We start from the raw sequence: 22,152 nt of genomic DNA on the forward strand, positions 1-22,152 counted from the left end.
TCAGTGGTGGATACTGAAAATATTTTTTAAAATGATATCCAGTGTCAGCACTATAACACAGTTAACCTGAGCAGGTATTAATGTTCACTTGCCTTTACACACCTTCACCTGACCACTGGCCAAGGAACTGAAGTTGGCCTACTAGGAACCTTGTACACTTCTGTGCAGCCTGGAGAGAAAGAGCGAGCACTCAGGGTTATCCTTCTGCATCCTCAGTAGCTAGTTACAATAAAATTGAGATGCTCCAGGCAAGTCTGCTCCTCAAAGCAAAAAGAGACTGAGTAATTGTTGCTCAATTGGAGAAATCTAATTGTATGCAAAAGAAAAAAGATGGAAACTACGACAGTAGTAAGTCCTACCTGCATTGGTCTCACACAACACATCTTGAACTGGTTTAAACCTCAGTTTCAACTGCACTAAGTTATTTGGGTCAGTTTAAATTCAGGATGCCCTGGAGACAATCATGACTCTTGATGGAAATTGTTATGAATAATGGGACTATTTGACTGTAAGTAGAAAATATGTTCCCTGTTTAATCACTGTCACCTCAGGCAAGAATATTATTCTTCCAGCTCTTGCCTGTGACCTTCTCTCTTCCCCACTTATTAATTCGCTTCATGGACTACTCTATCTTTACCACATTTAGTAGCTTCCCTGATGGCTACAAGTTGCATTGCAGGAGCTAGAAACTTCTTTTCATGGTCCTTTTGCCTTTTTCCCTTTTGGACTTTGGCTGATTCCACCCCCCACCCCCCCACCCCCCCCTCCCCATAATCATCCTTACCCAAAAGGCAGGGGGAGAATGACATAGAAAGAAACAGTGACCTCTTGCATAATACCTGTTGTCTGACATAGTTCCACTGTCATTTAGAAGTACTACTTTGGTAGCACTCTACCATATGCTCATTGTCTGTGATCTCAGAAGAAAGATATGCCAGCAGATGACTGTGTTTTAGTTATTTCCCCTTCCCTATGTAATACAGCTCCTTTCAAGGTCAACATGGAACAAAATATGGGAGTTCCTGGAGATCTTTATGAGGACCCAGTGAAGACTGATAACTAAAGGATGTATTGATTCTTCATACGTTGTATAACTGGCACAAGTAGAAAGAAGCAGTAGATTCTTCCAAGACTGTTTAATAACTTCAGTTTCTTAAAATTTTAGAAAGTGTAACAAGCTCATTTCCTGGACTTCCTACAACTGCCATTGGGCAATGACTAATAGAATGAAATTTAACGAGTCGAAATGATTGATTCTGTACCTAGGATGGAGTAATGCCAGTATCTTATATAAATTGGGAGAGGAGTGGCTGGAGAGCAGCCCAGCAGAAAGGGATCTGAGGGTGCTGGTTGACAGTGGCCCAACATAAGTCAGCAGTGAGCCCTGGCAGCCCAGAGGTTCAAATCACGTCTTTGGGTGCATCAAACACTGTATGACCGGCCGGTCAAAAGAGGTGATTATCCCACCATATTCAGCATTGGAGCAGCCTCACCTTGAGTACTGTGTGCAGTTCTGGGCCACACAATTTAAGAAGGATGTGAAGGTCCTTGAACACATCCAGAGGAGGGCAACAAAGCTGGCAATGAGGATGGAAGGCATGTCCTGTGAGCAACAGCTAAGGACTTGGGGCTTGTCTAGTCTGGAGAAGAGAAGGCTGAGAGGAGAGCTCATTGCTCTCTACAGCTTCCTGAGGAAGGGATGTGGAGAGGGAGTTGCTGAGCTCTTCTCCCTGGTATGCAGTGATAGGACGTGTGGGAATGGTTCAAAGCTGCATCAGGGAAGGTTCAGGCTTGATATTAGGAAGGATTTATTTACAGAGAGGGTGGGCAAACACTGGAACAGGCTTCTTACAGAGAAGTGGTCGATGCCGCAAGCCTGTGAGTGTTTAAGTGGCATTTGGACAATGCCTTTAACAACATGCTTTAACTTGGTCAGCCCTGAACTGGCCAGGCAGTTGGAGTAAATGATCATTGTTGGTCCCTTCCAACTGAAACAGTCCTATTCTGTTCTGTTCTGTTCTGTTCTACCTCAAACAGTAGAAGTTGAATACAACATGTGAAGCTCTTTTTGGTCTACTGATACTGACAAGCCTAATAATGGTGATACAATCAGATATTATTGATTTATAACCATCTGAAAATGTTTCAGTAAATACTGTGGTCAACTCATTAGTATGATCATTAATACAGGACCTAGACTGGTTGATGTTTTTAGTTGTGATGTAGGAAGCTCAAGTCTAGGAGGCAAATTTGCCTTTCACAAGGTCTGAGAAGCAAAATAAAGTTGCATCTTAAATATGAGTTAATGTCAGCCAAATAAATACTTCATTCTAATAAACCTGGGTTAGAACTCTAACTTTCATAAAACACAGAAAAGCATTGAAAAATGGTAAGACATGTCACAGTACAGTAGTGATAGTACAGTAATATCTTCCACCTTCATGTCTTTCTATCTTAAGCCTATCATTTTTAAAAATGATATTAATTATTCCATTATGAGTGCAGAATGAAAACCTTTATAGAGTTGCTCCTGTGCATCACTTCCAATGCTGAGGTTAGCTACAGAAGCTGTAGCTCATTCATATGAGATAATGTCAAGATCAGCTTTGACTCTGTTTAGAAGGGCAGATTCAGATATCAAAAGCATTCGTCACCAGGGCAGTCAAGTTTATCAAACCTGTTACGACAGCCCATTGAGAATCTGCTTTACTATAAAAAGAACCACATCCAAGAAAAAATATTGTCATGAAAATATTTCATCTGGAAATAATATAATTATAAATTATAGGATAAACTCTTCTAATTTCTGAAAGCTCATTATGTCATATTAATTTTTGAGAGACATGATTTTTCTTTACAACTGTACTGTATAAAAGAGCAAGAGCATTTAGCTTTCATATTTCTGGGATTAAGAATCAGAAAGACATGAAAAGATTCTGTCAACTAAGCACATAGTTTTAGTTGTGACTGTTTCCACACTTTCAATCAAACATTTATTTTACAAACATCAGCATGGCTCCATGCTTCATGAAGACATCTACTGCCAAGTGTTTCCCCTTTCATATATACTTGGGAGAAAGCTTATTTCTATGTGTCAATAGTAAGAAATACTTGAAAAATTGAAATGCTCTTAAGTATGTACATAAAGTTATGTGCCTATATATATGTAAACTTTTTTGCTAAGTTTAACTTTTTAATATTATTACTCAGTATTGTAATAGTACTTAGAGTTTCAGATCAAGTGCTAGCAGTGGAAAATAATTGTTTGTTTCCAAAGAATTCACAGAATATAGGATGAGTTACCAACGAGCATTTTCTTGTTCTAATATATTAGACCACAGTATAGGCCTTCCATTATTTCAACAAGAAGCTACCTACTGTAGGTGGCATCTGTTTCACTTGAGTCCAGATGTCTAAAAGTTAGATGTTCAGCATAAGCTGCTAATCTAGAATACTTCTCTTGTCAGTGGGACAGGAACACACTTCTGGAGGATGATTTTTCCCATGCGTTGGTGGTGAAAATGGGCAATATCCTGGATGTGACCCTCTCCAAGCAATCAGAATCTTTCTCCTAATGTAAAACATTTTTCCAAAGTCTTATTGTACGACAAGTTGACTACACACAGAATCTGTGCAAAAAGCTCATAGAAAGTAAGCGGAACTAAGCTTCAGATTAATAAAAATAGACAAAATGAATACCATAGAGGTCCAGCTCTGATTTTTTTATAAAAATAATCCAATTGGCTTTGACTTGTGTTTATGTGTGCTTTGCTTGTTGTGCCATACTTCTGCTGTGAAAATTTCTACTTGTGTTCACTACCCTGTAATAAAAAATGAAAATATTATTTTCATAAGGGAATAACAAAATTTATATCAGTCTATAACATAAGTCTGTTGGTTTATTTTTTAGACCTAAAAAAATGGAGAAGTTATAATACTTAAGTAAGCAACTACACTTATAAGGGAATTAGACAATGACATAAATAAGGGCATCCTATTTTGAGAAGGATAGTGTGACACCCACATTTTCCTCCTTAGGATTTCAGTTATGATTATTCAGAAGTGGACAACATCTACAAATAATCAGCAGGGGTCTGTTTACAGGCACTTGGATGACTAAGTTCCCCATAGGGTTTATCCTAAGTACGTAGTCCTCAATTTGTGAAGTTTACCACACAGCAGTGATATTTTCCTTTTGGAACCATGTGTTGATGCAAGCATTTTTATTCAGGTACACTACAGCATCAGCTTCAAGTCGCAAATTGTGCACAAGCCTAGACCTGAGTTATGACACTTGAACCCCACACTAAGCATGCACATCAGTTAAAAAAGATAAGGATTATGATATGTGCAAAAGGATCATATGAGTAACAATAATGGAAAAGTGCCTTTGCTGCCACATTATCTTTATGATTCATTATTGAACATTACCTTGTAGAATTCAAATTCAGTGAAAATATCTTTCAAATGCAGAGTCCTCCACTTCTGTTATTTCTGTTACTATACGTATGGTTTCAAAGGTCTTTTTTCCCTTTCCTCTCTTCATAGGAAATGATCTGTTTCTAGTTGCAGTGCATGAACTGGGACATGCTCTGGGCTTGGAGCACTCTAATGATCCCACTGCAATCATGGCTCCATTTTACCAGTATATGGAAACTGACAACTTCAAACTACCTAATGATGATTTACAGGGCATCCAGAAGATATACGGTATGTCATGCTCTAATTAAGTAACATAATTTTTTCACTTTAGAATACACTTGAAGTCCTTCTGTCCATACCACCTCTCCAAAAGAATTTGTCAGTGTATTGTTGTGCTGAAGGCCTTCTTGTGAGTAGGCCAAAGATTTTGATGATGCTCTTTTACTTTTTTTCTCACTGTTAACATCTTGCATTCAAATTTGCACTCATCTGGAATAGAAATTTTAAATGTTTTAAAAAGTCATACAGAAAATATCTGCAAAAGGACTCCAAACTATGAAAATATTAAGAAATGCAGGTTAAAAATCATAAGGAGCTGATTTCCACAATAGTCCAAGCTCATGTAACTGGACAAATTGATTGCTTCTCAATTTATCAGTTAAAATTCTAAACAATTCCCTGGGTATACAAAATTTGTGGTCCCAGAAAAACCCTTTCTTGTGATTAATGTAGCAAATTGATCTGAAAAGAATGTTATTACCAGCCCAAGACTTTGAGCTACCTAGAGGAAAAAAGGCCCACTTCTGTAAATTGTTTGGTTAGGGTTTTTGTGCCCTAATATAAAAGACACATTTGATGTAAATAAATTTTGCATGTATTGAATTCAATCTGACAAGGCAAGGTAATTGAAATAAAAAAATGTTCTGATTATGGGTTGAATGTAACATTAGCTCCCATATGACTGTTCCTGACATTTCCAAAGATATGATTTTGTTCTTGCTTTTAAACACTTTGATTCTGTTAAATAGTATGTTTTTTTTTCTTTAAAAATATAAATATATATTTTCTCCTACAGTGAAAAATCTGTGATATCTGTATGTTAATGCTATTTATCCAGTACATATCATCTGGAAATAACTTGTTTAATATTCCCCAATTAATTCTGTATTTGATTCAGTATTATTTTCATTTTAAAGTTTTGAGAGTCAGGTTTATAATGAATATTATCAGGGCCATTTCTTGTTTATCTTTACTGCTAGAAAGGACAATTACAATCGTGTAGAATTATTGTACTGCAAACTAGAAACTCTGCAGCCTCCATGGTGTTTTATATTAAAGGGTATTTTAAAATATTATAGTAACAAGCACTGATATATTTTTTCATAAAGCAAAAATAGCAATTACAAAATGATTGACTGATCAAGTTTTGTTTGGTTGTTGTTTTTTTTTCCTGTGTGATTAGCTGCAAGGAAGGTTGTTTCTCACGACCTCATAAGTCGGTAGTCTAGACTTATGGGCTAGACAAGAATACTTTGCTGAAAACTAGCTGCTAAGCTCTAACAGCTGTGGACTATACATTAGGAGAAATGTGTTACCCCTGGGAAGTAGTATCTGACATCACCACCAAATGGCATATGAAAACTTTGGTTTGGGGTTAAAAACTTTCCAACATGAGCTACTGCAAACTGATTCCTTTGCTCCCTTTAAAATCAAGAGGTGATTTGGAATCATATGCCTCAATAAAAATGTCACATCTATTAAACTAATTACTTTGGTCTGTAGTATTCCTCAAAACACCATTATTAGCTGTAAATTATAAATGTCACAAACCTTAAAACTGTGAATTAAATGAATGCCTTATTACATTGTATGACAACTATTTGGCAAGTTTAATATTTCCTTACATAGTCCATCTTGTTCTTTAAAAAGTATAAATTTTTGAAAAAGTTTCAGAAAGTCAAACACCATTTATGCAGTTTTAGAGTTGTCTTACTACTCAAAAGTTTTTCTGAAGCTGGTCATGTAAATGATATTTATTTTTAAAGTCAAAATTGACTGTGTATTTAAATGACTTGGAGGGGTTCCCAAATAGAATGATTAAAATCAAAGTGTTCATCGTGTTTCCAGAAATCTTACTGATCCAAGTGAAACTTTTTTTTTTTTTTTTTTTAACATGGAAAATAAAAGTAAACATAGTAATATGGGTAAAAAGAGAAAGTTATTATCACCCATTGCAAGTCATTCAGTTCCATTAGGGTTATAAACAGTATCTGTCTAGGATGGCCTTTTGACTTTCAGATACAAAAATTACGAGTGTGATAGTGATTTCACTTGCCATCAAACTCTTTATATTATGACAGAAAATATATTTGAATGAAGAAAAATGTTATAAAAACACTGTACAGAGTTTTAGTTTTTCACTTTAGTTCTTTTTAATCCATCTATCTTCAGAACAATTCTTTTAATTACTGGGCCTACAAATTGGGTCATTAGGAAATATCCAGAATGCCATGTATATGCACATGTGAATTGATGAGTGGAAGTTACAAATATGGGTTGAAAACCTATTCACTGCTGATGATCTTATTAGGAATAGGTTTTTTTGTTTTCTTTTATTTTTTTACCATAGGCAATGATTCTGTGGTGCTTACTTGGGAAAATAGGTGCTATGAATTATTTCTCATCTGAAATGATGGTGGAGTATGCATCCTTTGCAGGTTTTATTGGAACAGTGCTCCAATAAAGAAGGAAAATCCTGGATAATGAGCATTGGTTTTATGGTAGTCGTTCATTATACTCTTTAACAGCACAGAAAATGTACATTAGGTAACATTTTCTATTCCCTGTCCACTGATGGATTTGAACTGATTAGTAGGTGTTTGTTGTGTATTTCTTCTTTGAGTGCACTGGTGGGCATGTAAATTGCATCCTGCTGCTATTTTTAAAGGTCCTCCTGACAGAATCCCACCACCAACAAGACCTCTGCCAACAGTGCCCCCACATCGCTCAATCCCTCCAGTAGACCCACGGAAGAATGACAGGCAACCTAAACCTCCCCGGCAACCCAACGGTGACAAACCTACCTATCCTGGAGCCAAGCCTAACATCTGTGATGGGAACTTCAACACTCTGGCTATTCTTCGCCGGGAAATGTTTGTTTTCAAGGTAGGAGGCTGTGAATTTTTCAATGTTATATCAAATGTCTACATTTATACTGTTGTTTTGTTTTGTTTTCTTTTGTTTTTAAAAGCAAACTCCCATTCATCATAACTCCGCTTTCCCAGTCTGCTCACAGTTAGAAAGTTCAAGAAATAAATTAAAAAATAAACATACACATGGCTTAAACGTCTAGCAGAGGACTGCTGTAATGTTCTATTTCGGGAAAATGACCATGTCAGCAGAAACCGTAATGCCTCCAAATGTAAGGGTAAATAAATGCTGCATGTTATGGAGACATAAAAAGTGTAAATTAAGTCAGGAATAATAGGAATGATTTTGTTGGGAATACGGCCAAATCCAGACATACAGTAGATCTTGTGTCTTCAACACTTTTTTTTTTTTTCCCCTCATGGAACTATAATTTTAACTTTACAAGTAGATCTGTAATTTCCAAAGGAAGTTTGTCATTGTGTTGTGATTGCATTGAAACCACAATATCTAAGTAAAGGTCTTTGCCACAAAAATCTTATTACAAATGTGTCATTGTTTATTTCCATTCATCTTCTTGCTCTGAGATGGTAAGTGTGGTATATACAATAAATCAAAATAGACAAATAAAACTGAAATGCAATCTTTTGGTAGAAGAACTTCGCTAAGTCTCATGGACATCAAAGCTATGTTAGGAGGTGATCTGCAGTATAGTTTCAGAAGGCATTGAATGTTGAAGAATAATTACAGAGTAATTACTTTTCACTCTCTTAAATCTTAAACAAATTTGTTGAGAGGTAGTGCTGTGCAAATGTTCCATAAAAAAGCAACAGGATAATCTATTATTTTGAACTACTGGTGTGTCCAATTTGCTTAAGCAATAGGAAGTGTTGGATCTTTGTTTTGTAAATATGTGATATTCTTTTAAACTTCAACATTATAAGTAGAGAAGAAGGGCCTTTCACATGAACAGATAACACTTTTCAGTACAGCAATAGTGTAAGTACCAGGAAAGTGCAATGAATTTGTCCCAAAAGATGAAGCTCCCAATTCAATGGCTTTTGATGTCCTTTCTGATAGGACCCATTTCTCCTTTATATGTTTTCTTTTTATGTAATCTATCACTCCAGATAAATCTTAGTAGTAATGCTACCCAGCTTTTCACTTTATTTAGCATACAAAAAAAAATATGTACCAATAGCTCTACATGAATTCATTCAAAATTATTGAACTACCTTCACAACCCAATGAGCAGGAAATATTTCTCCCATAAGCAGCTAAGGATTTTGCCAGCCCTGCGGCTGTCAGCCCTTTCCATTTAAATAGATGGTATATTTTCAAACACTGGGAGGTCCTGAACCATCAGTCTTTTATGACTGAAACTCAAAGGTTAAGGAAGAATCTAATTTTCTAACTTGACATTAAACAGGATATTAAAATGCCTACTTCAATCTCATGTTATCCACCTCAAGAGCAATGGAACATATTCTCATTTATTTTAGACATAAATTGATAAATAGTGAAATGCTATCTCACTAATACAAAAATTCCTGTCTAGCCAAGTCTGTGTTCCTGGATAAACAGGTTCACTACCATTACTAACCACTCTTACCCGTTCTAATTGAAAATAAAAATTAGGTTTTCTCCAAAAGCGTTTACTGCTTACTGCCTTAACACTACATATTTACTATATAGCTACTGTACTTACTAGTATGCAAACTGCATTTGTGTTCCAAAATTAAAACTCCATTCATGATCCACACCCTAATGAGGAAACACAGTAAAACTTTGCTGGGGAAAAATGACCAGTAACAGAGTGTTTACAGATTTAATGTTTAGAGTCTGCCTCACCAAAATGAAGGTGTTGCAGTCATAAAAGCAAGGAAAGGGAAGGAAGATATGGCCTTTGCCCACATTAATTTATTTAAGGGTCTCACAGTTCTCCATTTCTCCTCAGGGTACCTGGGAGCTTGACAAGTCAGGACTTGGGTTAGCACATTGAGCAATAGAGTTTCCTTAGGTATACAAATATTGAGTTTGTTGTCTGAGTGTCTTTGAATGCTCGATTACTAGGCCTTAAATTTCTGGTTTGTACATTAATTTCCTACTGAAGATTTTTGTCTGCTAAAGGAGTTTCATTACTCATTTGAGGTGGGTTTTTTTTGGCAGAGGGGAGTGACTTTTGGTGTATGAGGCAGAGTACAAAAGGAGCAGGAAAGGGGAGAAAAAATTAGAAAAGTCAGGAGTTGTTAGTAATTTTCAGCTTGCTTTGCAGAATCTCAGGGGAGCAGGTTATAATGAAAAGCTCAGCATGTCAGACTCTAGAGGGAGCAGGACAGGAATTCATTTTTAGATGGTGTAAACAGGAATAGGGGCTGAATACAGGCAAAACATCCAGCAGTGGATGAAGCAAAGCTGGAGCTTCTGTGTTCTGACACACCAAAAAACAAACCTATTTGCCCTTGCCCCTTAATGCTAGTACAAGGATAGACTGGGAGGGCATGAGTGATGGGCTCAGAGCCAGGAACAGAGATGGAGAAAAAGTGGGGATTGATGGCAGTACTGTACCAGGTGGAAACAATTAAAGAGGAATTACTACCTTCATTGGAAGAATTATTGCTGGATAGTTCCCAGATGAGTTAAATTAATAAAGTTGGAAGCTAATCAAATGATATCCTTTTCTTTCTTTGTCTTTATCCACAGGTCTGTAATGATTGTATAGTGGCATATTTTACTGCCTTCTGAATGGCATGTATGCCATGTACCAACTTCAAATTGAAAATAGGCACTCTTTTATCTCGTGGGCAAGTCTCAAGCTCAGGAGCTCAATTTGTTTAAATAGTCCTTGAAATTGCTTGGGAACTTAGCCACAGAGCTGAAGAATGTGAGCCCATTTAATAATTAAATTCTAATTTAAACATTAAACTGAAGCATGAAAGATAACAGTTTGAGATACACTGTGGATTTTTGTAGTAGATTACAAACAATATTAATTTTGAGAAGATTGTTTTCTCTTGGTTGTTGAGAATTAGGTATACTAAAGAGTATCAGAATATTAGAAACAATTTCTATGTTCAGTCAAATTGATGAGTTTTGTCTGTGGTTTTAAGACTATCTGACATTCTCAAATGGATATATCCAGGGTAAAACAATAACAATAAACTTAAAATGGAATTTACACTTATCCATCCCTTTTTATTGTTTTGCCATCACCTTAATAAAGTAACCATTTTAGTAAGACTTGATAAAAAATTGTAGGGTTATAGAAATTAAATAAAGAGGAAATGTTCTTGATCTGTCATGAACCATAAACACGGAAGTAAAGCAACCAACTTGTTAAAGATTCCCCAAAGATCACCAAATAAATTAGACTTTGGTAGATCAAAAATAAATTCATCAAATATACATGGATTACTGTCATATAAATGTTCTGTCCCAAAAGGACTTCTTCCTAAATTCCATAAATTAGATGCCCTTAAAATGCGCTGCTAGCCATAAGGCTTGGGGATATGGTATGCTGTAGAAAAAAAATGTTAGTTAAAATCAATGCAGTGTAACTATTGGTTTTAGTTGTCAATAACTGGTATTTTAAAAGTGTATGAAGTCTTTCTTAATTGAATGCATTTTCTTGTAACTGGTTTTATTTAATACATGCTTGAATTGGTATAAGAAACCATCAGGACAGAAAAATTTCTATGCCAAAATTCATGAGTGCCAAGTTTTTATCTTGAGATTTCAATTAGCTTCTGTATTTATGCTGAATGCAATTAGTATTTAGCTGTCACTCTTGCCAATCTTTTCTCTAGTTATTTTCTCCCTCTCTTTAGTTAGAACTCCCCTGGGACACAGAAAATGGCCGAAAATGGAGAAAAACAAATTGTTCTTCCTTTTCTGGGAAAGTTGTGCAGAGTGGCATGACACTGTCTGCCTTTAATGGAAGTACCTCTCAGCCATTGTATATAGCAATATGTGGTATCAGACAATACTGTCTTCTCCTTAAAGTCTCCAGAGAGTACCTCCAGGGCTACTGCGTCATGAAAAGGAACGCAATTGTCTAAGGTCATCAGAAAAGATCCATTAGTGAAGAAGTTTACACCATAGATTTCTACTTTCCTCCTGTGTTCTGTGCAATTCACACTGCTTTTCCGGTCTTCTGTAGCAAAACAATTTCACAGGTAATATAAGATGTCCTATCAATAAAGGTGCTTATGTAAACACCTTCTGAATCTTTCACACAGTTAAAAAAATGTTGAAGGGAGCCAATGGTTACACAGAATGTATTATCCCTCAAAGGATGCAGATAATTAACAATGGTTGCTGCTTCTGTTATTTTTGAGGCGCGTATAGCTTGTGTGTGATTCTGTGTGCTGATTGTTCCTTGGCAACAAAATTACCTCTTGCTCTGCTTCAACAATCTGTGTGACTGCTGTTAATATCCCTTTTTTTTTTTTAATGTCCTTTTTAAGTTTCGCAGATTCTAGCAAAACACTTAGGATTTTGAACAGGCTTCATCTAGAAGAGTGCTAAATGTGTGAAACTTGTCCTGCATGATCAGCAAGTTAGAGGAATGGGTCACTGCTCTTTGTTTATGTGACCCAGGTTTTTGCCTCATGGAAAAACATCTGATAGAAGTTGCACTGGTCTTTGCTTTGTTTAATGCTAAATGCTTAAGAAATAAATGAATGGATCTTATATAATCAATAATGTTTTTAGTATTCATGTTGGAAATTTAACTCAGGCCTTGAACAGCATTTTTATCCGCTGTCATATAGCAAGGTGTTTGTTGAAATGTAATATAAATGTAAGAGGAATAGGCTTGTCTGTCAGACAAATAGCAGTTACAGCTCAGAGAAATGTCTTCTGAAATGTTAACATTACAGATGGTAGAATATGGAACCAATTTTAGGAAGGCCTTAACAGGCTGTGTTTTACTATTTTATAGTAATTTCTCTACAACTTGCAGAAATTTGTTTTCTGACTCTTCATCTGCTAAGAACCATTGTAAAAACATTTATGACGTGCCAAAGAAGCCAAGCCAATTAGGCTGTCATTACCCCTTGGCATTAGTTTAGACTGCAGTTTCTTTCATACATAACTGTATAGATGCCATTTAACATCCCTTTCAGAATTATGTATTTATATAGAGCATGCTGTTAAACACAAAGGAAAAAAAATAAAAACTGTTTCTTGATGTGTGGTAAACATATGAGGAATTTTTAAAGCATTTTGGCATTGGCTATTTAATCAGAACTGCTAGGTCTAATAAAAAATCCATGAGATGGAGGAGAAATCCTAATAATAAGAAGTAGAGACAAAGAAACAGCTACAGTATGAGACTTGACTCCACCGTATTTGAAACCAGACATTTTTTCAAAGCTCTCTTGGCCTGTTTGTGTAACTGTTTTTTGTCGTGTGATGCTGTGGATGTCTGGGCTGACAGCTGCAGCCTGGGAAAGTTCAGCAGAGGATGCTGTGGAATTAGACACTTTGTGATCTGAGAGGGAAAGCCACTTAACATCTCACTGTAAAAGACAGGGAACAGGAGGTCAGAAGTAGCTAGGTCTGCAGAGAGCGGACTCTTTTCCCCCTGCCTTTTATATCACTATGTCAGGAAGAACAATCTGATGGAATTTGCCATTTTTGAACTCATCAGGGAGGAGGACTGCTTTAATTCAGGTAACTAATGTTATATGTTGAAAACGAAGGAGTAAAGCAGAAAAAATTAATGGGTGATTCGATGTATCACAGTAGACCAAGCCCATTAGAAATGTACAGAATGGATGTTTTGTGGCATAAAACCAAATTGTAGGGTGTCAAGAAGGAAAAAAGCAGGAATTGATGGAATACTAAGAAGTCATAGCTTGTATATTTTAGATAAGTGGATACTTTTACTGACAGAGATAAAAATATTTTCCAAATTTTACCTAAACTTTTTAGTGTGCTTCTAAGCTAGAGAAGGGTTTTAGCTAACACATTTCACAGGTTTAAAATGGAAAGCAGCCTGTTCATCACTGTATGAAAAGTAGGTGGTATATTCCATCCAGCTGCAGAGGAATTTAGACAATAATATAATCACCTGGGTTATAATTGGACCAGAATAGATCAGTTAAAAAGTCCTTCTACCCTCTCATCTTTTGAAAAATTGTCTTGGACTTTATTTTACGTAGTTTCATGTCCATTTGAAAGGTGACAAGCCAGTCATAGCTATACTTGTTATCTAGCACCTACTAACCTACAGGTATATTTGTACACATATAAATGTTATGTATAGAAAGTTCTAAAAAATCATATTATTAGGGCTTTATTTACAAGAGCAAGAAACTTGTGAGCAACTTGAACCGTACTATGTGGTTAATAAAATTCCTATTATTCATGTACTAGCCCATTAAAACACAACCTTAGCAGGATGTGTGACTCAGTATCTTCAGCAGGACTTTAGATTTGTCAGAAGAAAGAGTACTATTTTTTTTCCAAAAGGCTATGTTTTCATTGGCAAACAATGTGGTGTAGAAGGATTTGATCAGTAGCAGAGCAGATGGTACTGAGCTCCTCTGATGTCCATCATATGTGCTATGCTTTTAATTAGATACAGTCTGTCCTCTGAGGCCAAACTGTTCCACTATGCATGTGGTTCAGATTTTTCAGAAGGGCAGCTATCCCTTAGACCCTGGCATCTTTGACTGTGGACCCCTCAAGAGTGTACCGAACAAGTGTTTCATCTACTGCAAGTGGTGTTACCATCTTGTTAGCTTGTAATTGCTCACACCATCTTGACCCAAATAAACCCTCACATGCAAAACACATATTGTTCTTTCTGCTCATAGCATTTTTTGCATGACATGATGGTACTTGTTACTTGACTATCTCCATACTGCAAGTTGGGATGATGTGCATTACAATGCAGTCTAGGGAGAAGAGGTAGATTTGACAGCTGTGCTTAGGTATCACCTTGACCTTACAGACTAATATCCTTCTGAATTTTCATTTCCCTGAAAGAAAAAGAAGACAGAATGCTTTGTTTAAATTCAATTTTAATGTAATAAAAAACTCTTTCAGTGTAAACACTTACAGAATAAACACTGGAACAGATTGTCCAGAGAAGCTGTGGAGTCTCCATCTTTGGTGATACTCAAAGCTGACTGGACATAGAGTGGGTCAACTGGCTGTAGTTGACTCTGCTTTGAGTAAAGGAGGGGGCTGAATCTCCAGAGGTGCCTTCCAACCTCCACACTTCTGTGATTTTGTGTAGCAATTGAAATATAAGCACTGAAAGGTCATTGCCTCCCAAAACATTTATGTGTTTTCTTCACTTTCCTCCAAAGGAGGGATTGAGTATTTCTTCATACTCCCCCAAAACCTCCAGAGATCCCTTCCAACCTCAGCCATTCTGTGATTCTGTGAATCCACTGAAATATTACTATTTAACCCACTCATTTTCCAGTAGCATTAGATCCATCATCTCTTTTGGGACATGACTCTCACAGGCAATAGCTAGTGAGATTTGGTCAGGAGACTGTTTTGTGACTTCTGTATTCAGCTCATAAGAAGAGGCCAGGCAGAGAAGACTGGGGTGTGTGGCTGCTGCTCACAAAGCACTACCAAGGAGACTGCAGGGGAGGAAGCGTCCACCCCTTCCCACTGTGCAAAAGACCCTCTGCTGTCTGCTTCCCCTCTCTCACCTTTCACAGGAAGTTACCCTCCTTTCGAGGGTCAGGCACTGGGGTAAAACACTTTATTCAATGACTGACCTGGTTGTGTCTCTCTGAGACATCTCACGAGCCATTAATACCCAAAAAATGCACTCCCTACCCCAGACAGTCCTTGCAGATCAATGAAAGCTACTTCAAACTTCAGGAGTTTTCAAAATGGATGGACAGACTGAGTTAACAGAAATACTTAAGTGCTTTTGTGAACCCATATACAAACATGGCAGTAGGATTTGGGGCAATGTTCATAAAGATTTGGACAGTTAAATGTGAATCTTAACAAATCTTATTTCTGATATAGTTTTAATCTAATAAATACTGGAAAATGTGAGACTAAGTATTAGTCATTCTTTAGAAGCTTTTTCCCCCCTTTTTTTTTTTTTTTTTTTTTTTTTTTAACTAGAGTGGAACTGGTGGAATCTGAAGATCTCTTGTTACTTTCTTAATGTAAAAGTATAGAGTGGGTCAAATCTTTGTATCTTCTTAGGAAAATACTTGTAATGATACTGAATAAAAAAGAATTCTAACTTTTCTTGATCCCCAAAAGAATAATCCACAGGATCCTCCAACAAATGATAGCATGCTTATATGGTGCTACTTATGTATTTAGAATTGCTATTTTTCTTAGTCATTGAATACAATTGTTCCTTTTTTCTCACAGTATGTCAAGAGGTTGTTCTGAAATCTAGTTGACCTTTAACTTAATTCTCCTTTCAATCACAAGTTTTACATACTATCAAATGCAAGAAATATACAACAATTATAATTCTGCGTAGCACTATTAAATAAGTGAAAGATATTAAAAATACAGATAAACAAATGCACGTGAAAGACTTTGATCTGGCAGTTTTATTTCTTATGAATAACTCAAGCCTGGACACAGAAAGGGGAAAATGTATGCATATAAGCCCTCAGTGGGCATAATCACTTGAGTAAGGGCTAATGATGTGAATTAAAGTTGAAAGATCAAATCCTACTTTTTTTTCCTCACAGTTACAGTATTTGCTTGTTACAATCAGAGAATCCTGTAACCCTATTAATTTTTTACTTTTTAATTTACTACAACAAAAAAAATGAACAAAAGGCATTAACTGAATACTAGGGAACAAAAGGTATTTAATTTTGTAGAACTTGCCTGTTTTCAGAGAGCCAGTGTTTCAGTGAACTGATTAAAAATAATTCATTAGCAAGAGAATAGAAAAAAACATTATTGACAAAAAATAATTCAAAAACTCACAGCAAGGAATAACCTGAAATTACATGGAAGCATATCTTCAATTTTGTACCACCAGCAAGTGTTATCTTGTTAATATTAACAATACATTTTAATTGGGGCTACATCCTCATGGAACCAAAGGGAGTAATTGCAGAAACACTTCAAGCACAAGGCTTAATTAAAATTTCTTGTTGTACAAAATTGTGGCCTTTCAGCTAATTTAGGTAAACATTTTGGGAAACAATTGGAATACTTTCTAAGGTAAGCTTCTTCAAGCAGTGGTATTGATCAGTCTTGGAAATATTTGCTTCATTTTGATATAGAGAGAAAGCTTTATATTCCAGAGGTATTTGTGTATTTTTAATTTCTTTGTTTTTTTCTCCTTTTTTTTTTTTTCTTTCCCTTTTCAAGGGGTGAAGGGTCCACAATGGAGTTTAGCAGGCTTTTAAATTAGAAGAAACTAATTTCATTTGTTCCTCTGAATTAGTCATTTCCTATGGACTACTAAACAGTTGAGGTCTTAAATGACTTAAAACAACATCCATGTTTATTTTTTCGACAAATCAGTGAAATGCTATTCACAGTATTGAATATCTGTTGAAAAATATCAAGTTATAATAGATATTTATTTAAATCCTATATTTTCTTTTTTTTAATAAATTATATCTTGAATATTTTTAAATGTTGCCTTCCTTGCTTACTGAGTGAAAACTTGGCTCAGTTGAAAGCAGTGGGAAATAATTCCATTAACTGTTACAAGATTTTGCTCAGAGTAAAATACCTCCGACATGACAGGTAGACGTAATACATTTTAGGTAAAATAACACAAGAAACAGCAGATTACCTTATAGTACCAAGTATATGAAATAAAAAACTGTTTTCCTGTACAAGATCAAATTTGATTATAATACATGTACAATCTATAAATCAAAATGAGGCAGAGATCATTTTAGTTAATGATTTGACATATCTGTCCAGTGAGAATATCTTCACTGAGGAGAATAGGCTGTATTAGGTCAAAGGTTATAGATGATAGTGACAGATTTCAACCCTTTCCCATTGTTCCCAACAATACACCACTGGTTCTCAATGTCATCATGATGGAGCCTTTGCTGATGTTTTAGAGTGACGTCTGGCCTGCCCTTTATAACACCCATAGTCATTTACTGCTTCAAATTGTAAACTCACAGCTTATCTGTAATCAGATGTAATTTACAATATTGCATATTGACTGTTAGAAATTCCTTCACTTTCTTCATTATCTAATCCCTGTATCTGAGTGACAGAAAGTGAGCAAAGACAATCAAATATTTACTGGTTTCATATTTGTGTTATCATGACAGGTGTCACTTTTCTCTGCTCTTTGCTGGAAATGCCACTCATAATGGCCTGTTTTTCTTTTTTGCTCTTTCTGTCAACCTCAAAACTGAGTCACTCCAAGAATATTACTGTTCACCCACTGATTACAATGGGAACTTGTATAGTCTTTTCCTAATCCTGCCACTTCCATGGGAGAGAAGGTTTACATAGCCTTGCCTCATGCTGCTCATAGCTAGATTTGGCACCAAAATTTATTTATTTTCATTGTCAGCACAAATTTGTGGATTATAGGCATTAAACTGAGATCAAACAGCGTATTTTAATTTCTTAGCTTGCAGCAGCTTGAATCCAAAACGACACCCATACACTGTCTTGTAGTGTTTCTTATGTCATGTCTTCTCCTATTTTCATGTTATCAGCTTATCAGAGTTTATTGTTTAATTCATATCCTTAACAATATGGAAGACTGAGTTATCAGCAACATATTTTAAACTCATGTTGTATATTTTAAAAATCTGAACTTGCTTATGCCATGGTCTGCACATTTACCAGAGTGTGGACTTCTGTAAGCCATTTGATGACTTACAAACAGCCTCTTGTTAGTCCTTTATCCAAGTGTTTAGTTAGCGAGTTTCTTAGTTTTGATCTGTCTCAGAATACTTGTCTCCTCAGTTGCCCAATTGCAATAGCTAGATCTTGGGACATTTTGGCCTTTGGAGTATTGCATTAGTTGACTTGCATGGCCACTGATGATAATACAGGAACGGGAAATGAAGCTTAACAGAAATATATACTTATTCTTTGCATTTAGAAACATTGGCATGTATAACTTTCATTGTTTACAAGTATCTGGTTCCTTTTGCAAAGAAACCACAGCTCTGACCTGAAAAACTATGTGTTTTCCACTTGGCGATTTCAGAAATCTTACATGAACGTATACGAACCCATGCAGTTTTGAAGGCTGATATGCACATTTTCATATATACGTGTTATAGATATGCACATTTGGACAGGGGTGGTATGGCACTGAAATGAGTAGGGTAAATGTTCTTCTATTTCCCCTACACAGAGTGAGACACCCCCTTGGGAGCCCCAGCCTGGTTAGAGCAGCTTCAATCTCTTGTTTATGCATGCACTGTCCTAAACTAGTGCAACCAGGAGGAAATACTTAAATTACTCACTGTTTTCTTGCTCCCACCTGTGGTTCTGACATGACTCACTGGGGCACTGCACTTTCTTTTGGTCTCCTCAGAGAATCCAAGCAATGTACAGTGTGGGAAAGGCAGGGGGACGGGGTAGATGGTAGCATGAACACATACTGCATCTGCACAACATCATATCAAATTGCATACGTATTGCAAAATCATGAAATTTGGCTTCAGTGGTTATAAAGCTTCAAGGAAGGGACATGGTTATTTTAGGTCTTCAGAGAGGTAACAAACGTCTATGTGAGAGTTACCAACACAGCTGGTTTGGTGTGTTGTGCTTGTGTATGTGTGTATGACACGTACATTGTGGTTTCCATCAGCTCATGCTATGTCCTGACCCACTGATCTCCATCTTTCTTTACAACTTGTAAAATTACTGTTCTTTTAGGAACATTTTTCCCAACTTTCATTTATTCTTTAATTTTTTTTTCTTCTTTTTTTATGAGTGCTTTCCTATTACTAGTCATAGAATAACATAATCATAGGTAGAGAAAACATGCTTATTCTGATTTCATTAGAATGGTTGGTCTATTTTGCTCAGACAAATGCAGAGTCAACAATTTCACACAGATCAAGTATCATTCGGGGCAGGGGGGGAGAGTGGGAAAAGTTACAGACAAAATGTAGGCACACAAACACAAATATTCCTTATTCTCTTCTCATGGCCCAAGATGCATAGCAGAAATAAAGTACAAACAACTGGGGTGAAAAAAAAAATCACTAGTTTCTCTATAGGATCCTGGATGGTACACTTGGTCTTCCCCAGGAAAGCGATTTCGTTTCTAAGGCCTGTGCTATTGTTGGTAAGGCAAGGTATCAGACCACTATGGAATGTGCAGCTGAGAAAAGAATCTTGAAAATACTTTTATATTGATATCGTGTCTATTTCTGGGGAATTGTACAGTTTTATTAAAGGCAAAAAAAAGGTAGTCCAATGTTCTTGATTTTTTTTTTTTTTTATGTAATGAAAGAGTGAAAGAAGCTGTGAAAGTGTGGAAGAAAAGTGGAGAGTATGGCATATAATACCAGTCAGGACTTGGGGAATGAAGGCAGTTATAAAATTAGTACTACTGAGCTTTCAAATAGAATAGCAGGTCACATTTGTCAGATTTAAGCTAGCAAACTGTCATTGAAAAGTATTGGTTACTTAGTTTCCCACAGAGCGCATCAGGAGGGGATTGAGTTAGTGTAAGTGCCAAGAAGTAGGTCTTGGTAAATGGAAAAGGAGATTTAACAAATGTAACCGTTATATTCATCATATATCCTGTGATATTTCTGAGAACCATGATCATGTGGTTCACACAGCCTGTATAAACACAGGCTGCTCAGAAAGACAATCTTCATTCAAACTCAGTTTTACACTGTGATTTGTAAAGAAACAAGGATATGTACTGCAAAGCAGACATTTTCACCTCATATTTTTATGTAACTATTATTAAACCTTTTCACACTTTTTCATTATTTAGCCCCTAATATATACCTACCTGGTTTCAAAGACGGATCTATCAAGAATCCCTTGTTTGGATTATATTACATACACAGGCACATCTACTAATGAAAACATTTCATACTTTTTCCATGTGAGTCATCATTTTTAGAATATTTGCAGCCTAAATATAACATACATCTCAGCAGAAGATTTTTTTTCAATGCGATGAGAATTTTTTTTCAGTTTTAATCAAGAAAATTAGTAGTTATTTTATGATTTTAAAAGCCCCATTTTCTTATCTTTCTGTGATGCAGACTGCACCATTGCTCCATGAACTTATGGAACTCATTGACTTTTATGTGAACTCCACATGGGTATAGGCAACTGAATTGAGTTCAAGAAAATTTACAGATGGCTTTATAAGCTTAAAGTTCAGTCACTACTGAGGAAATAAACAGTAAACCGCTCGTAAAGGCCTGATGTTCATCCTGTAGATGAAGGGGTTTGTGCATGTGCATGTCCCGTTACCTACAGAGTCTTAGAGGGAATGGGAGCATTCCAGGTATACTGGGCTACAAGCCTAGATTCGATGTCTTTAGAGGTCTTTATTGTGCCTCTTTTATGGCTGTCTGTTTGTTTGTTCATATAAAATCATCATCATGTAGCAATGGGAACATTTTATAGAGTTTCAGTCATTCTAGTCATTTGGACAAAATCAGAATGAATTGAATATCTGAATTCAGTTAGGAATACAGCAGAAACTCATCCAAAGGGAGATAGTTATAATACTTTTTTTTTTTTTTAATTGAATAATCAGTTGGCAAAGATAAAGCATTTGATGACATGACTCTCATGCCCAAGCTGTTACCGTTAATATGTTCTGGAACACATCAGAAAAGCAATAGTACTACATAATATCATCTCCACCTGCACCATCGTGCAAGATCTGTAGCTGTCAGACTTGTAATCCAGATATAATGGACAAGTTCTCATGTGGAAGATTTTACAGGAAGAGCCAAATGCTTATGGAAGTATATGATAGTGACATGGTAATATTCCTCATAAGGCTCAGATCAACCCATGTTGTTGTTAGGGGTCTCTGAGATTGCTGAATTTCATGTATAAGATCTAATGTCACCCAGTCACTGATGGTAACCCAAGACTCTGCAGCATGTTTTAAAAATATTCTGTGTTCTGTTCTTTCCTTGAACTGAAAATATGCTATAGATCCACTTACAGGTTTTGATTGCTTCAGAGTGGTTTTGAAAGGTTAATGTATAGAAAGCAAATAGATAGATAAATGCCATTGCTACTGTCTACACAGGAAAAACAGAGAGGACAAATGGATGTACATCAAAAGTTCTATAAAGAGCTCACATACAGTTTGATAATGAAGAAATTATAAAATACATATTTGAATGTGACTGACAGAATTAAAATAAATTATATAAGGAAAGAATCATTTGCTAATGAGAACTGAGCTGTAACAAAATTAGGTTACGATATTTCAGAATTAAATATTAACCAAATGTACATCAAAATGTTCTTAAATAGATTGCTTTCATAGAACACCAAATACTAACAGCAGTCTTAGTAGATGTTTATTTTAGAATTAATTTGCTCATATGCACTAATTTAAATTTGTTAGCTTGAAATGTAGAGAAGTTTTGGTGTTTTGTTTTTTATTATTTGTTTTGACCTTCA

The 22,152-nt window shown here is 35.9% G+C and overlaps 1 protein-coding gene across 1 annotated transcript in view; it reads left to right on the forward strand.

Annotated features, from left to right (window-relative positions):
• MMP16 (matrix metallopeptidase 16) overlaps window positions 1-22,152 on the forward strand; it is a 185,789-nt gene that overhangs the window by 123,198 nt on the left and 40,439 nt on the right. Inside the window, exons 5-6 of the mRNA XM_082047058.1 lie at window positions 4,549-4,710; window positions 7,370-7,587. Coding sequence (XP_081903184.1) covers window positions 4,549-4,710; window positions 7,370-7,587 — 380 coding nt within the window. The remainder of the gene's footprint in view (window positions 1-4,548; window positions 4,711-7,369; window positions 7,588-22,152) is intronic.

The sequence above is a fragment of the Streptopelia decaocto genome (genome assembly GCF_964273445.1).
Source record: "Streptopelia decaocto genome assembly, chromosome: 2".
Classification (NCBI taxonomy): Eukaryota; Metazoa; Chordata; class Aves; order Columbiformes; family Columbidae; genus Streptopelia; species Streptopelia decaocto.